Below are 15,024 nucleotides of genomic sequence, written 5' to 3' on the forward strand. Positions count from 1 at the left end.
AGATGGGATTTTGGCTTTGGTCTTGACTGTAGTTGTGACATTCTTTGAGAGAGCCTCTGATCAACTCTTCCTCCTGGAGAAAAGTCAGGGTCAGAGTTTGTCGAATGCCCTTTTCCTTTATCTGCCATATTAATGGTGACTTCTAGAAGTTCATCATCTTGAATGACTGATCTTTTCTTTCAGAAATGCCTCGGTTTGGGCTTTGACGCTTTGGTGGAAAGTCTCTAAAATATAGAAACCCTTGGTGGAGTAGCTTTGGAGTAGCTACATTCAGACAGTACTGCTCTGATGAGCCTTTCACATGAGCAATGAGGGCTTGTTTTTCAAATAGTCCTCTTTCAGGATTTATTCTTACATCCAGCCTGATAGTATAACTTATTGGCATGATGGTCGGAGCACCCTATCTTCTGTTAGCATGGTTGGGCCTTGTTGACATACTCAGGTCGACTTATTTTCTCTTTTGAGCTATCCAAAGCTACATCAAGAGTCATACGTTTAGAACCACCCGTGGTGCGTATTCTTAACAGGCTCCTAATTTTCAATACGAACCCCCAAGCGGGTAGAAATTGGGGTCTTCCTAACCTGAGATTGCTTTAACTTGGTGGGAGGATGCGTACGACTCTCAGCCTATAGAGTCACTTGGGATTTATTCACCGGACCTAAGTGTTCTTTGACTGGAACTTTACATCGATCCTCGTGCAAGGGACCAAGACGATCTACCATTGTAATTTTGAAATTTGATAGATCAGGACTAACCCAAGGCTTCACTAGTGGAGTAGCAGATATGGTCGCAGCAGACAGACAAGGAATGGGCGTCGACGAAGCCGAAGGAGTGACCACAGAAATTTTCTTTTGGTCGAGACAGTGGCCTGTGTCTCGGCTGAAGGGGACACTTCTTGTTGTCGCCAAATTTGATTTTCATACAAGTTCGGACCTTAGAATCCAAACTTTACGGGCTCTCGATGATTCTTTGGCCAGCGTTTCCTTTTCCCTTCTTGTGTTTGTTACACAAGGGCTCGGGCGCGAGCGGTGTTTGCACGACACTTTTGGATGCGTTCCTTAAGGGTCGAACATGCTCTTTTGATGAGAACTCATTCCTCCGTTGATAATTTGGCAGAGATGTGAGTGGTTTGCCTTTGAGGCAACTGGATCACTCGGTGCTTCTTTGACTCCAGATCTGCATAGTAGCGAACCCCGTCGACTTGCTCCAAACCTTTAGCAAGCTGACGAGTGTAGCGCTGACGTTGCCTTTGACGAGCCCTCTTCGTCAGAGTCAGCAAAATTTCATTAAACGAATCCTTATCTGGAGAGGAGTCATTATGAGCAGAGGTTCCGACATTGTTGATTGTTGGAGCAGCGCTGCGAGGGGAAGCCTCAACAACAATGGGGTGAGAGTAATCACCCGTAGCCTTCGTCGGAATTAAAAAAATGAAAAACCTTCTTTAAAGATGAAATCTTACCGCATTTGCGAGGTGAGGAAGATATTAAGTATGAGGATGAGGATGACAGATACTCCTCAAACTTTGCTTGGTCGAATTCATACTCGATCGTAGATTCAACCAGGATCTTAATCGGTTGTGACACGATAGTCTCGCCAACGAGACAGTTAGCTCCTATTGTGGTCGCCAGAGTGTTTGAGTCGGGAATAAATTTTATTGCAGAATCCATTACAAACGTTTATCGATTATAATAGAAACAAAAGAGTGAACTTTGTGATTTGTAAAACTTCTCTTTACAATAAAACAAGATTAAAAGTGCTCCCTAGAAACACACGCAGGAATATTTATCGTTCGCTGCTTGCGTGAGATATTTGCTTGTGCCGTGGGTGCGTTAGCCCGTGGACAATCGAATCACAAATCCAGATTGATCCGAAGAAGGCTTAGGGTCAATGTTTCATTTTAGAAACAAGGACAGAAGTGGATATCTCAACAAAGTAAGATAAAACACTATTCTCAAGATCAAGTCAAAGCTTAGATCTAGAGGAAATGCCAAAAATTTTGAAGATTCCTTGAAAACGATGCAAGACTCTCTCTCTCTTGCTCAAAATTTGCCAAAAAGCTCAAGTCTCTACCTATAATCTATTTTTTTTCGTGCATATGGGTGATAGGGAACAATTTATAGTCCTTAGAAGCAGTTACTGAAGGTAGAAAGTCAAAACAAAGCCCAACTGACATCCCCATTTCAGAGACATGTTCTGTGTCTCGGAAGAAGGAGTTCAGCCAGTCCATTTTGTAACTGACTTCCCACATTTAAGTACCATTATTTCTGTAGTTATGAGCGTGCTTTTCATTTGTAACGGTCCTTCCACATTCACACACGATCCCCAGTAGTTATGAAGCCATGTGGATGACACAAAACCCATGAAAACCATCAACGAAAGTGTGAAACCCCCCCATAGTTTTCGAGATAGTTTTCGTGTCTTGGAAACTATGAGTTGTCTCATAGTTCCCGAGACACATTCCCTGTCTCAGAAACTATGAGCAATCTTGTAGTTTCATAGACACTTTCTTGACCTTAGAAATTGCATGCTTCCCAATCGTTTTGCATTTTGTGCATTCCTTGTATCAGATGATGACGTTTATCGTCTTCTTTTTATCTCGAGCTATGTGCAGTAATCTATAGTCAATTTTTGACACATATAGCAGCGCCCGTTTAGTATATCTCTTCTAAGCATAGTTGGATGACCCTCCAGTGGTGGAACCTCCACTGATAGTGTTGATGACCCCTTTATGGCTAGGTTCGGGGGGTCGATTATCAGGCTATAGCTGGGGGCGAGGCGACCGAGAACGGGACCTCCTATTGGCTTCTCTGAGGCAACTTCTCTCCTGTCTCTAGGAAACAAGCTTCTTCAAATATCATCTCTGGATCAAATCCTCGATGTCTCTCTGGAGGACTCGACAGTCATTAGTGAGGTGACTATGGTCTCGATGATATTGACAATATTGTCGGGTATCCCAATTCCGAGGGTCCGACCTCATCTTAGGTGGAGCTGTGTTAATGTATCCCTCCTTCTGGACCATGTAGAGGGCATCAGCGAGAGAGGTATTGAGAACAATAAGGGTTGGTCTTGGTGCAAGCTCCCTCTTTCGGTACCTCCTGTTGGACTAGTTCGAGCGGTAGTCGGCTCTGGTGATGGTTCGCCGACTTGGGTCTCAAAAGAAGATCCCTTGCCGACTCCCGCAATGGCTGAGCCGCTTGGACCATTGTGGCAATCGCTGGTGTGGCCAGTGCAACATGAGATGCTGAAGCTGGGACTACTACTACCGCTAGGGTTGTAGGTGTCGTCGCTGCTACAATTGCCGCTTCTGTCGCCCTGGCAACGCATCATCCATGTCCATGTACTCAAGATCCTTGGCCATTAATTGCTCATAGGTGGAGCACCACTTCTCTTTGCGAGTGAGTTGACCAATTCATTGTTTGATAGGCTGGCTACAACAGTGCAACATGAGATGCTGAAGCTGGGACTACTACTACCGCTAGGGTTGTAGGTGTCGTCGCTGCTACAATTGCCGCTTCTGTCGCCCTGGCAACGCATCATCCATGTCCATGTACTCAAGATCCTTGGCCATTAATTGCTCATAGGTGGAGCACCACTTCTCTTTGCGAGTGAGTTGACCAATTCATTGTTTGATAGGCTGGCTACAATGGCCGACATGTCGACCGCGCTCCCTGGGTCGTTGACCTCTAGCCGCTTTACTTGGAACCTCTTGAAATAGCTTCGGGGGCTCTCTCTAGGCTCCTAGCTCATTTGAATCAGCACATGAGCAGGTAACTTCTGCTTGGTGTCATCCAAAAAGTGATGCACAAACTTTTGGCTGAGTTGCTCGAAGCTACCGATTGACTTCTTCTCCAGGAAGTTCCACCAAAGCTTGACACTTCCCGATAAGGTGATAAGAAAGCACCTGCAGATAATGGCTTCAAGCGCCTGCAGCATGCTCATCATGTCATAATTTTGGACATGCTCCACAGGGTCTCCCTCGCCCTTGTACTTCTCTACTTGTGGCATCTTGAATTTCTCATAGGTGGCATTTCATGATGTCATCGGTGAAAGGAGTATTCCCCCTAATGGCTTTGGCGATTGGTCAGTAAGTGAGGCCATGTAGGTAGCTAAGGGTCTTGGAGCGGCACGATAACACTGGGGTTCTCGCTAAGCTCCTACGGTGGTGTGACCCCTTCCATCACGACCAAAGTTGGGACTTTCCCCAGTCACCTTCATGTATAGCGGGTAGTGCTGGTGAGGATCTGCTCGGCGAGTCGGCTGGTGTGGAGGAGGAGACACGGGCTCGACGCGGCTTTTCTGTTGTCCGACATATGCAATATGTAGAGGTGGAGGAGGAGCCTTAAGCTGGGCTCCCAATGGAGAGTGAGTGGCCGAAGGTTGGTCCCTTGATGGTGGAGGAGCAATGGAGTGAGCGGACTGAGGAGTAGGGATCCGATGGAGGAGTTTGGTGGTGAAAGCAGCAAATTACTGCTGGAATGCTTGAGTGATCCGCTGGGTGGATTCTTCAAGCTGAGCTTGCATGAAATAGATTGAATGTGACTCTCCGGGGATGGACTGACCAGGAATGTGCCCAGAATCAGACATGACTGCTCAGAGAAGAAAGAAGGCCCCACGGTGGGTGCCAAATTATTGATGTCTGATTTCTAATAGTCAAATGAAAAAAGTGATTAAGTTAACAGAGGTGAAAGTACCCTAGAGGGGTGTGAATTGGGTAATTGATAATCTAATCCGATTTAGATGCAAATTTAAAACTAATAATGCAAAGTCCTTGATAATATTATATACAAGAGGATATGCAAGGATAAACAATTACACAATAGGCGATATATACAATAAGCACGAGATATAAGAGAAAAAATGCGCTAAAAACACAATCGCAAACAATAAGAATTGATCACGGAGCTCAGTCACACCACGACCTACGTCTCCGCTCCTCACCTTGAGGAGATCTCCACTATATCTTAAATAACTACACAATCGATTTTTAAAATTCTCTGAAAACTTTTACAATCTATATGTTGCCAATCCCACAAGACACACTCCTCTAAGTGTTGGACTACCTGTGTTACCTTTCTCAAGTATTTGGATTTATCCCATCTCCTTAGGCTTTACTACCAACCCACTCCTCTTGGAATTAACCCCGTTCTCTCTCCAACCACTCCTCTAAATATTCTTGTGTATTACAATGTGTTCAACGATAAATGCATATAAAGATATTGTTCTCTAATACAAATGAAAACGAAATTAAAAGCTCACTCAATGAATCAACCCCACAACCCAAATATACTATATGTGAAATAATTAAGCTCAAGTGATTGTGTATGAAAACAATGAGTAGAACGAAATCAAACCTAAGTAAATTTAGCTCGTATATATAAGAATCAAAACAAAGATTAAGCTAGAGAATGAGTTTATAAAACTTCTCCAAACAAAGAGATGTAGATATAGAGATTTGAGGTTGAACGCCTCAAACCGAAATTAAGATCCTTCTCTTTGTGAAATTCTCTTCACATAAACAAACTTGATTTTTCTCAAAAAACCTTTTAAACAAACTAGCAAAAACTCTTTTGTAAACTTCCTTAAAATTTTTAAAGAGGTTTTGAGGGCTATTTATAGTTTCTCAAAACAAATCAGGCAAAACTACCCGTTACAGAAATTTACCGTTGATTGGTCGACTGATAAGAAAAATCAGTCGACTGATTTGTCTATAAAAGATCGGCTAAAAAAATTTGTACCGGTCGGTCGACTGGTGGAACCCATCGGTCGACCAATAACATGATATTTCAAATACTTAATTTTACTGAAAACTTAATTTTCTAAAATCGATTTTAAAATAGCAAATTAACTCCAAAAATAGTAAAACTTAGGGAGATGTATATATATGTGAAAATAAACATGTTGAAAAAGGAGTTTCTAAAATATCATTTCCCATATGTGAAAACTCATCAATTTGCAAAATGTTCAAAAATACAAACTTGTTAATACTTGATTTTGATGAATTCCTTTCAAATAAGTTCTGGGATTCTTTTAAATAGATTTATAGACTTTAGGAAATGTGTAAAACAACATCATTTAGTCTATAATCCAAAAACACATTATATTCTCAAAAATGATAATTATAAACCAATATGTGTGTGTATATGAATAATTTGAGTTTTAAACATAACACATAAAGTATAAACACCTAAACTACTATACCCAAGGCAAATGACGCTTGATCTTGGGCGATCCTCCTCTTGATAATAGGGATGAAGTACGAGTTCGTATTTTAACTTGAATTGCGATGACTTCATTCCAATTTCCTCCAACCTCCAAGATATCGTCTTTAAGGCGCAAATCCTTCCAACTCCGACCTGGAAGCATGTTGGAGGAAAACACAAATACTAGAAACAAGATTAGAAATTGTTTGTTAATTATCAAAACCAGATTAGAAAGTAGGCTCGTAAAAATGAGATCTAACAAGAGGTACTCTAATCCTCAAAATGTCTGATTTTGGAGTAAGTTGTTTTTCCCTGCACAAGTAGCAAATCGTAAGAGGGCGGGGTTGGGTTCCCTGATTGTTCCTCCGACAATTAAGTCAGTAATTTGCTTGAGTTGAGAAGTAAAATGAACCGCAGTAGTTGTTAAGCACCGTGGATATAGGTAAAGATCTTACCTTGTTGTTAAAAATAGTATCCCTATTTACAATGGTGATAGAATGGTAACTTCGATCGAGTATGGGATGACGGCCACGTCAGCATCTGTTTTACATGTGTCGACCGACGAGTGGAGGAGAGGTCACTTCGGTATTTAATGTGAAATGATTGGGGGTGTGCGGTGCCGGCATGGTCCGATATGTCATAAAGACTATTGGGGAGTAGAGAAATGATGACGCCCATAATGCATTTAATGACATTTATTGTAAGGTGATTGGCTGCCAGTGCACAGGAGGGGGCTTAAGGCTCGAGGCATTTTGTCGCCTTTCTACTCGTCCGGTGATCGAGAAGTACCGCTTTTTGAGTCGCTCTTACAAGGCATCGGCCGATTAGTAGGCCGAGTATAATGATTAAGCAATCGACTTAGCTAGGGGACGTCACATAACGCCTTTTGAGTTATTGACACGTGACAACTTTCGGGTCGTCGACACGTGATGCCTTTCGGGTCATTTTCACAAAATGTCAGCGTGTCGAGTCGACCAAACTGAGCCTTCGATATCTTAAAACGCTGACTTGATTATGCATAATATGGAACACTTATTTGCCATAGTAAAGCTCTTGTAAACTTAAGTGTGCTGAGTGCTCAGTCCACAAAAGCTTATAGCCGTTAGATGAACGATCTCATTAAGATAATTTGTCTCATATAATCTCTTTCCATTGGGTGTAGAAACGAGAACAGATTTGTATTGGGGACTCCAATGGAGATTTACACAGTTGAGATATACAGAGGTGATGTAATCCTCTCTATTTATAGGCATTCTATCCCCCTCTCCGTCCCCTAATAGCTGCCTTATTTTCCTCCGCTATCTACGTTCTCCTCAGATTTCTCCGTAACGCCTGATCTTGATTAGAGAATATCCCACAGAATATGAGATATTCCCTAACAACCAGATCACATATTAACGGTTGGGTAACAATTTGGCCCATGAGGCCAAAAAACCCACTTACATTGGAGGCGGTGTATACCACACGGTGCTTATGGATCTTCTAAAATTTGTTACGTTGATGAGCACTGGTTAATGATTGAGAGGTAAAGAGATTACAGGTGATGTGAGAACCTGGAATTACACTTAAAAAATTTATTATTGCCTCAGCCCCCCGGTTCAAAGATTTGAAAAAGTAAATTTCTGAAAATCCCATAGGTAATTTAACAAATCCCCCCTCAAGCTGGCATTTTTCAAATAACCTCCTTAACTTTCATAATGTCACAAAGCCTCTTGAGTTTCGTGGTTCTCAGAAACTCCACTTTAACTATAAAAGTTCTGTAGAAAACCCTCATGACAATAGTAGTTTGTGGGGATATCCTGGCAAATTTTAAAAGAAGTTTTGTGACGATTTTAAAGTTAATGGGGCCATCAAAGAAAAATCCTTTTGGCTATGTTTGGTTTGAGAGAAAGAGAGAGAAAAGAAAAAGAAATAGAAAGTAAAAAGAAAGGAAAAGAAAAAGAAAAGAAAATGATAATCCTTTTATTGTTTGGTTAGAAAGAAAGAAAGTAAAAAGAAAGGAAAAGAAAAAGAAAAGAAAATGATAATCCTTTTATTGTTTGGTTAGAAAGAATATTGTAAGGAAAGAGAAAAAGAAAAGAAAATGATAATCCTTTTATTGTTTGGTTAGAAAGAATATTGTAAGGAAAGTTAGAAAAAAATTTATAAGAAAGTCATTTTCTCTTGTTTGGTTACTTTTCTAAGTAAAAGAGGAAAAAAATTATCACAATATAAATTAATTCAAAATTTTTGAAATTAGATTTAGATTTTAAATAATTTATAAAAAATAATTAACAAGCAAAAGCACAACCACTATTCCACTAATTAAAAAACAATTCTCACACATAATATTAACAAGCAGAAGCACAACCACAATTCCACTAATTAAAAAACAACATTTCTCACACATAATATTTGCAGAAAGAAATGTCAATGAAAGAACCAAAACAAATCTAAAGTAAATGTCATGATATTCCTAATATAAACTATAATCCATTTCTAGTCACAAATTCTATTACAATCAATTTCATATAGAAAACCTTAACCAACAAAGTCTATTACAATCAATTTCATATAGAGAATCTTAACCAAAGAGAGAAAAAATATGCCGAAGTCCTTGGATTTTGACTTTAGTGAGCCCATCAAGATATCAATCTCCTTCATCCCCTGAAATTAATTCAAATAAAAATTCAAATAAGTAGAATATAAACATGCAATAAGGATACAAACTTGCAACATAATTGAACAAGTTGGTCATCCATCAATATGAAGAGCTTCAAATGAGTCAATCACCCAAGTCGGGTGATCTTTATCACTAATAAAAGTCACGGTGACGATACATGAATCATAATGAAAATCTACAAGTCCACTGAATAACAAAGATGTCATCAATAGGAAGGCTTTTATATTAGGCAAAGAAATGTTTCATTGTAAAATTACCTCATAGTACTGATACCAAGATTGTGTGATGACCATCCAAGCTTAATCTCCAACCACCTTTTCCTCCGATGAATTGGTAACCCAATGAAGTTTCTTCCTCGAGCAGCATACTCGGTAAGATAGTCGTAGGCTACAAGCTGTTCGTCCTCATTGAGCCCTTCAACTTTTGAAAGCTCCTCAAATATCTCTCCTTCTGTGTAAAAACGAGGACCGGTCTTCCAAATTGCAGAAGCAATTGACTCAAATATCTCTCCTTCTGTGTAAAAACGAGGACCGGTCTTCCAAATTGCAGAAGCAATTGACTCCATTCCTCTTTTTAGCCCATCAAGCTCTTCACCCAAATTGCTAGTGGCACTATGCTTTCTTTTATATATCACCTTTGAAGATGTTCCCGTTGCAGAATGGGTTTTGGGATCTTGTTCTTTACCTTTTGAAGGGCCGATGCATTCTATATCATTCTCTTGAACATCTTCTCTATCATCTTGATTTGTATTGATAGAACTTGATTCATCTCTTTCATTTTCTATGCGAACACGTCTTTCTTTGATAGTTTCAGAAGCTAAACCAACAGCCCTGTCTTTCCCATAAATGATTTGCAAGTGTTCAAAACACGGTACAGGTTTCAGAAGCTAAACCAACAGCCCTGTCTTTCCCATAAATGATTTGCAAGTGTTCAAAACACGGTACAGATTTGTAACGAAATTGTTTTGCTCCGGGATGTGCCTATTAATAGATAAAGAATCAACTTCCATCATTGATAAGTCTTTTCAAGGGCACAAAATTAAGTAAACATTTAAGAGCGAAGAATTAGCTTAATGATATTAAGCTTATGCCATTAATAAATAATAAGTTATATAGTTGGAAAGCTACCTCTATGAGTGATTACAGAGAGATTTTATGACTTTAAGTAATAGTTTCTGGATGCAATTTAACAGTTAGATAAATTTTACTAACTGCAGCATCATTATTCTAACTGCAGCATCATTCCATATTTGTAATGCAATACAAAGTAACATCCATTAGAAGTAATTATTCTAACCAATAAAGCCCCTGTGGGCAGGTCTAATATTTGTTACACCTTTATGTAATCTTAAATATTAGAACAATTACCAAAATTAATAAATGACTAATTATTCAACGTACCTTTATATAATCTTCCCAAACTTTTGGCTCCGCATCCATCATCATTGTCACTCGATTAAATGCAAATCCACTAGAAGAATTCTGCATGTCTTGAAATGCGCCCATATCTCTTTTAAGTGTCTTCAATCGGTTTTTAATATGATCCACTTCAACCTTTATTCCACATTTAGCATATAACTCTGCACATGTTGCTTGATAAGCATGATATGAGAAACTTCGATCGGGCTTTTGCCCTTTGTGCACTTGTTCTCTCAGAAATATTCAGGAACATATGATTGACTAAATCTTGAATGTATACATCACCAGTACCTATAGACGATACAGGTAAAATAATATCTCTTGATGCAAAATTCATGCTAACAAACAAATCATTGATGCAAACAAAAAAAAAAATAGCATGGACCAATGATTAACAAATCTTTGAACTTGTTGCAAGTGGAACAAACCCACACAACAAGTCAGCTCAGAGATGATCTTTATTCACACCTCCTGAATCTAACTAGGGTTTCTATTTGGCCTTCAGATCACTGTAATCTTAGGAAGAAAAAAATAGAAACAATCAGCATGTAGCTTCCCCGTAAGATCATCATACTTTTTCTGAAACTACACAGGAAATTAATTTGCAAGAACAGTCTCAATTTTTATTGAAGAACAGTAGTCAGCTCAGAGCCAAAAGAATGTATTTACAGTACTAATTCAATCACAGTCCATGACCTAAGAACATAAATGGAGGAAAAATTAAATTAAAGAATGCACCATGGATATCAGATCAATAGCCTAAATGCACAGAAGCTCAATATTATGAAACTGTAAGTTGTGAAATTGCAACTCGAATGTTGACCAGACAATCAAAATATATTAGCTCACTCATACGATCCAGAGTATCTAAAAACACATTTACTTTTTATTTGAAAAATGAAAATATTTCTAATAATCTCTCCACATATCATCGGCTATTTTTTGCCTTAGAATCTCTCCTCGTCTATACTCTTCATTATCATTTACAGGAGCTTCTTCAACATCTATCATCTGGTTCAAAACTTCCTGATCAACTTGTTCAAGAAGCCCCTCGTCAGGATCAACACCCATTAGAAAATTATGTAGGATAGTACATGCATAAATGATATCTTTTTGTGTTTCAATTGGATAATGAGGTTCTGTTCCACTACCCAAGATTGGGAATCGCTTCTTCAAGACTCCAAAAGCACGCTCAATTGCATTTCGCAGTGAAGAGTGGCGATGGTTATACACTTCACGAGGACTTTCAGGTTGTCTTGTTGAATATTCCTTGAGGTGATAACGCGTGCTCCTAAATGGTGTAAGGAATCCCGGCCTCAACATAAAACCACCATCAACTAAATAATATTTTCCTAAAATTGAACAAAATTTTATAGTTAAAATGTGTTTATGTAAACAAGGTCTTATCTGATCTTGAAAATGATTGGACCTAAGAGTTGTCACCTTGAGGAACAAATATTTTGTCTTGTCGTATTAATGCATTGTTCAACACCCGTGAATCTGAAGCAGACCCTTCCCAACCAGCTAGAACATATGTGAATTTCAAGTCAAAGGTGCAAGCGGCAAGCACATTTTGAGTTGAAAATTCTTTTCGGCCTCGATACCTTCTTGTATCTACTTTTGCCACTTTCACTCGAAAATGAGATCCATCAATTGCGCCAATACAATTCTATAATAGATTAACAAAGTGATTAGCAACTTGACTATTATTATCATGATGTAATATTTATTACAAAAATTTTATATTTTACCTTGAAATAGGGCCAGAATCTATGATTTGTCTGAATTTCTAGTGGAACTTCGAAGCCATTTGGTTGTTTAATAAATTGATCCTCAAGCGATAGTAATGCCTCTAATACTTTGTGAAAGTGGCGGCTAACAATCTCACCTGAACGCATAAAATAGAACTTCACTGCTCGATTCTTCCAGTTATGAGAAAGAATTTGAAGGAACTTAGCAACTTGTTCCTCTACAGAACTGCGTCTATTATCATAAAGACGTCCCGTCTCCCTAAGCAACTGACACAGTCTAGCAAAAGCATTAACTCCCATCCGTAGTTGTTCACGACAATCTCTATCACTTTGTTGAGTAAGTCGCTCCATAAGTTCCTATGTTCATCTTTTTGAGCTAAGATTGATCTATCTATATACTCCACTTGGTAGATATTAGTTGTCATAATAGGCACCTACATATGCTGCATATGCAGCCACAATCCCTGCTGAATATTTTATCTTTTTCCTTTGTATAGCCCATTCATCATCTTCTTTTGTCTACAAATTCAAACACTTTCTATAGTAAGCACGTCACAATCATAACCAACAACCCTCAAGAGAGGGAGAAATTTCTCTTTTTATCTGGTACAAAGTGAGGAAAAGAACTCAAATATTACAACAGATTTTCATGTGAATTCTAAAACAGAGAATGAAAGTCACAGTTGAAATAGCATGCAGCTCTTCCTTTAGCATTAACAGCCTCAAAACAGAGAAGCGATAAATCACAAGTAAAGCATGTTAACAGAAATTTAAGTAACTTCACACAGAATAACAAGATTTTCTTAACGTGTCCACATTTTGACAAGGGTGCTCCGACATGTGGTCAAGCTGTTCTTGATGCAACTCACAATATTTAGCTTGTTGTCTAAATATGCTTGCAGCTAAACCAATTAGAAAAGTTGCACGGCTTAATAATTTATACTAAGAATAGAATGCCCCACTGCTCAAATGAACAAACCCCAACCCTAGTACTCCGACATGTGGTCAGGTATATTTTTGCAAGCCAAATAATTGGTTGCATTATGTGTATATATGTGCCAACCTATTTCAGTATTCATTGCAAGGACAAGCTTCCAACTCAACACTAACAACCACTACCCCACAAGCATACGACTATTACGCTAGAATTCCAAATACAAATACAAGGTCCTTATGTACTTCCTATTACTCAGAACTCAGAAGTCTTCAATTCCTTCGTTACCACAGCTACAACTCATTTTACACAACAAGCTCCCTCTCCTACACCAATACCTATAACAACAAGCCACCAACCTCCACCTAATACAGTAGGAGGGTTTTTAACTTGACAATGGTACTTGGCGGAGGCAATGTATGCATCACCAGAACTCAGCTGAGAGAAGGCAGCTCAGCAACTGCAGCAAGGCAAGGGGAAAAAAAATCTCTCAAACCAAATTTGGAGACCATGGCAGGAATGTGGTCAACTTTTGTGAACTACCATGACATAAGAAATATTGTCAACTACCATGGCATATTATTGATACAAAATTCCCCTTTTCTGCTTCCTCTATTTTGAGACATAGGTGCAGGGTTATTTCCCTTTTGAGGAATCACTTGGAGATGGAACATTGATGCTCAATGCAGGTAAGCCCTTGCTCTTAGTTTACAAACTTGTTTCATGCTGAATTTATTAAGATTAAAACAAACTTGTTTCATGCTGCAATTCATCTTTCATCTGGGGGGTCATAAGTGCAGTGTTATCTACAAGTACACAATTGTACATTTCACCCCTTTCTTTTAGCAATCCACATATCTATCTCGTAAATGCCTAGATCAAAATTTGATTCACAAATTTGGGATATGTTTACCTCCTACTCTGATGAACAGTATGCTGCCCTGATGGTGCTGCTTAGAACTAAAATTTTGAAAGTTTACTTCATACTTGTGGACTTTTGTGGACCACTCTATAAAGTTGTATTGTGGAACTGAATTGGATAAATCACTGGTAAGTACCATGTTTTTTTTTTGAAACATACAACAAATCATAAGGAAACAAGATCAAATCCACTCAACTAATGCTTCAATTTTTTTCCAGTATATCGCCTCAATAGAATCTAGGGTTCATGATACTAAGAAATAAACAGCAATTGTATCAACAAATATCAACTTAATCACCTATAAAACCATTAAAAATGAGATCTCCAATCCAAAACAAAAATATGAGCAGAACTTACCTCGAATGAATTTGGATTCATGTTGACAGAGAGATCCAAGAGGAGATTGGGATTCTCAAGCTGACGAGGAGAGGTCGGCGTTGAACTAGGGTTTGATCGAGAGAAGAGAGAGAGAGAGGGGACTGGAGTTTGGCGACGAGGAGAGATCGGGATCGCCGCGATCGCGTCGGGGGATTTTTTCAGAGAGAGAGAGAGGATTCGAGTTTGGCGACGAGACGAGGAGAGATCGGGATAGCCGCGCGTCGGGGGATTTTTTCCGTCGCTCTCCCTCGTTTTCACTAGGGCAGCGGAGAGAAATGGGGAACGAAAAATTAGCTCTCTGTTTTTCTGCAGTGAAAATGATTTTCTTTTTCTTTTTTGTTTTCTTTTAAACCGAAAAATTAGCTCTCTGTTTTTCTGCAGTGAAAATGATTTTCTTTTTCTTTTTTGTTTTCTTTTAAACCAAACACCATAAACTCACTTTCTCTTTTATTTTACTTTCCTTTCTCTCACTTTCTATCAAACCAAACAGAGCTTTTAAGTTAGGATGGAAGTTAGAACTACCACCATTAGTTTAGGGGCTTGCTGACAAAATTTGAGGGTTTTTTGTGACCTTTTGAAAGTCAGGGGGTATCACATAAATGCTCAAACCTACCAGCTGGTTTTCTGTAGTACACCCCAAATCCTACTTTGGCAAAGGTGGGGCCGGGGGGTTCATGCACGCCCACTCAAAACGGGTTACGGGTTATAAACAAGGGTGGCATTACAGGCACACCCCCAACTACATCTTGGTCAAACCC

At 39.1% G+C, this 15,024-nt stretch overlaps 1 protein-coding gene across 2 annotated transcripts; it reads right to left on the reverse strand.

Annotated features, from left to right (window-relative positions):
- Positions 10,539 to 14,569, reverse strand: LOC109833514. 2 transcript variants are annotated; one of them, XR_002245229.1, is made up of 4 exons: positions 14,246 to 14,569; positions 12,033 to 12,169; positions 11,725 to 11,950; positions 10,539 to 11,633 (listed from the first exon to the last, which is right to left on the reverse strand). XR_002245229.1 is itself a non-coding variant. In XM_020401215.1 (4 exons), the coding sequence occupies exons 2-4, from the start codon at positions 12,381 to 12,383 to the stop codon at positions 11,191 to 11,193; spliced, it is 1,020 nt and encodes a 339-aa protein (XP_020256804.1). In that variant the 5' UTR covers positions 12,384 to 12,551; positions 14,246 to 14,569; the 3' UTR covers positions 10,539 to 11,190. The 2 variants fall into 2 exon arrangements, 1 of the variants encoding a protein (XP_020256804.1); XM_020401215.1 differs by having other exon boundaries at positions 12,033 to 12,551.

The sequence above is a fragment of the Asparagus officinalis genome, chromosome 3 (genome assembly GCF_001876935.1).
Source record: "Asparagus officinalis chromosome 3, Aspof.V1, whole genome shotgun sequence".
In the NCBI taxonomy this organism is placed as follows: Eukaryota; Viridiplantae; Streptophyta; class Magnoliopsida; order Asparagales; family Asparagaceae; genus Asparagus; species Asparagus officinalis.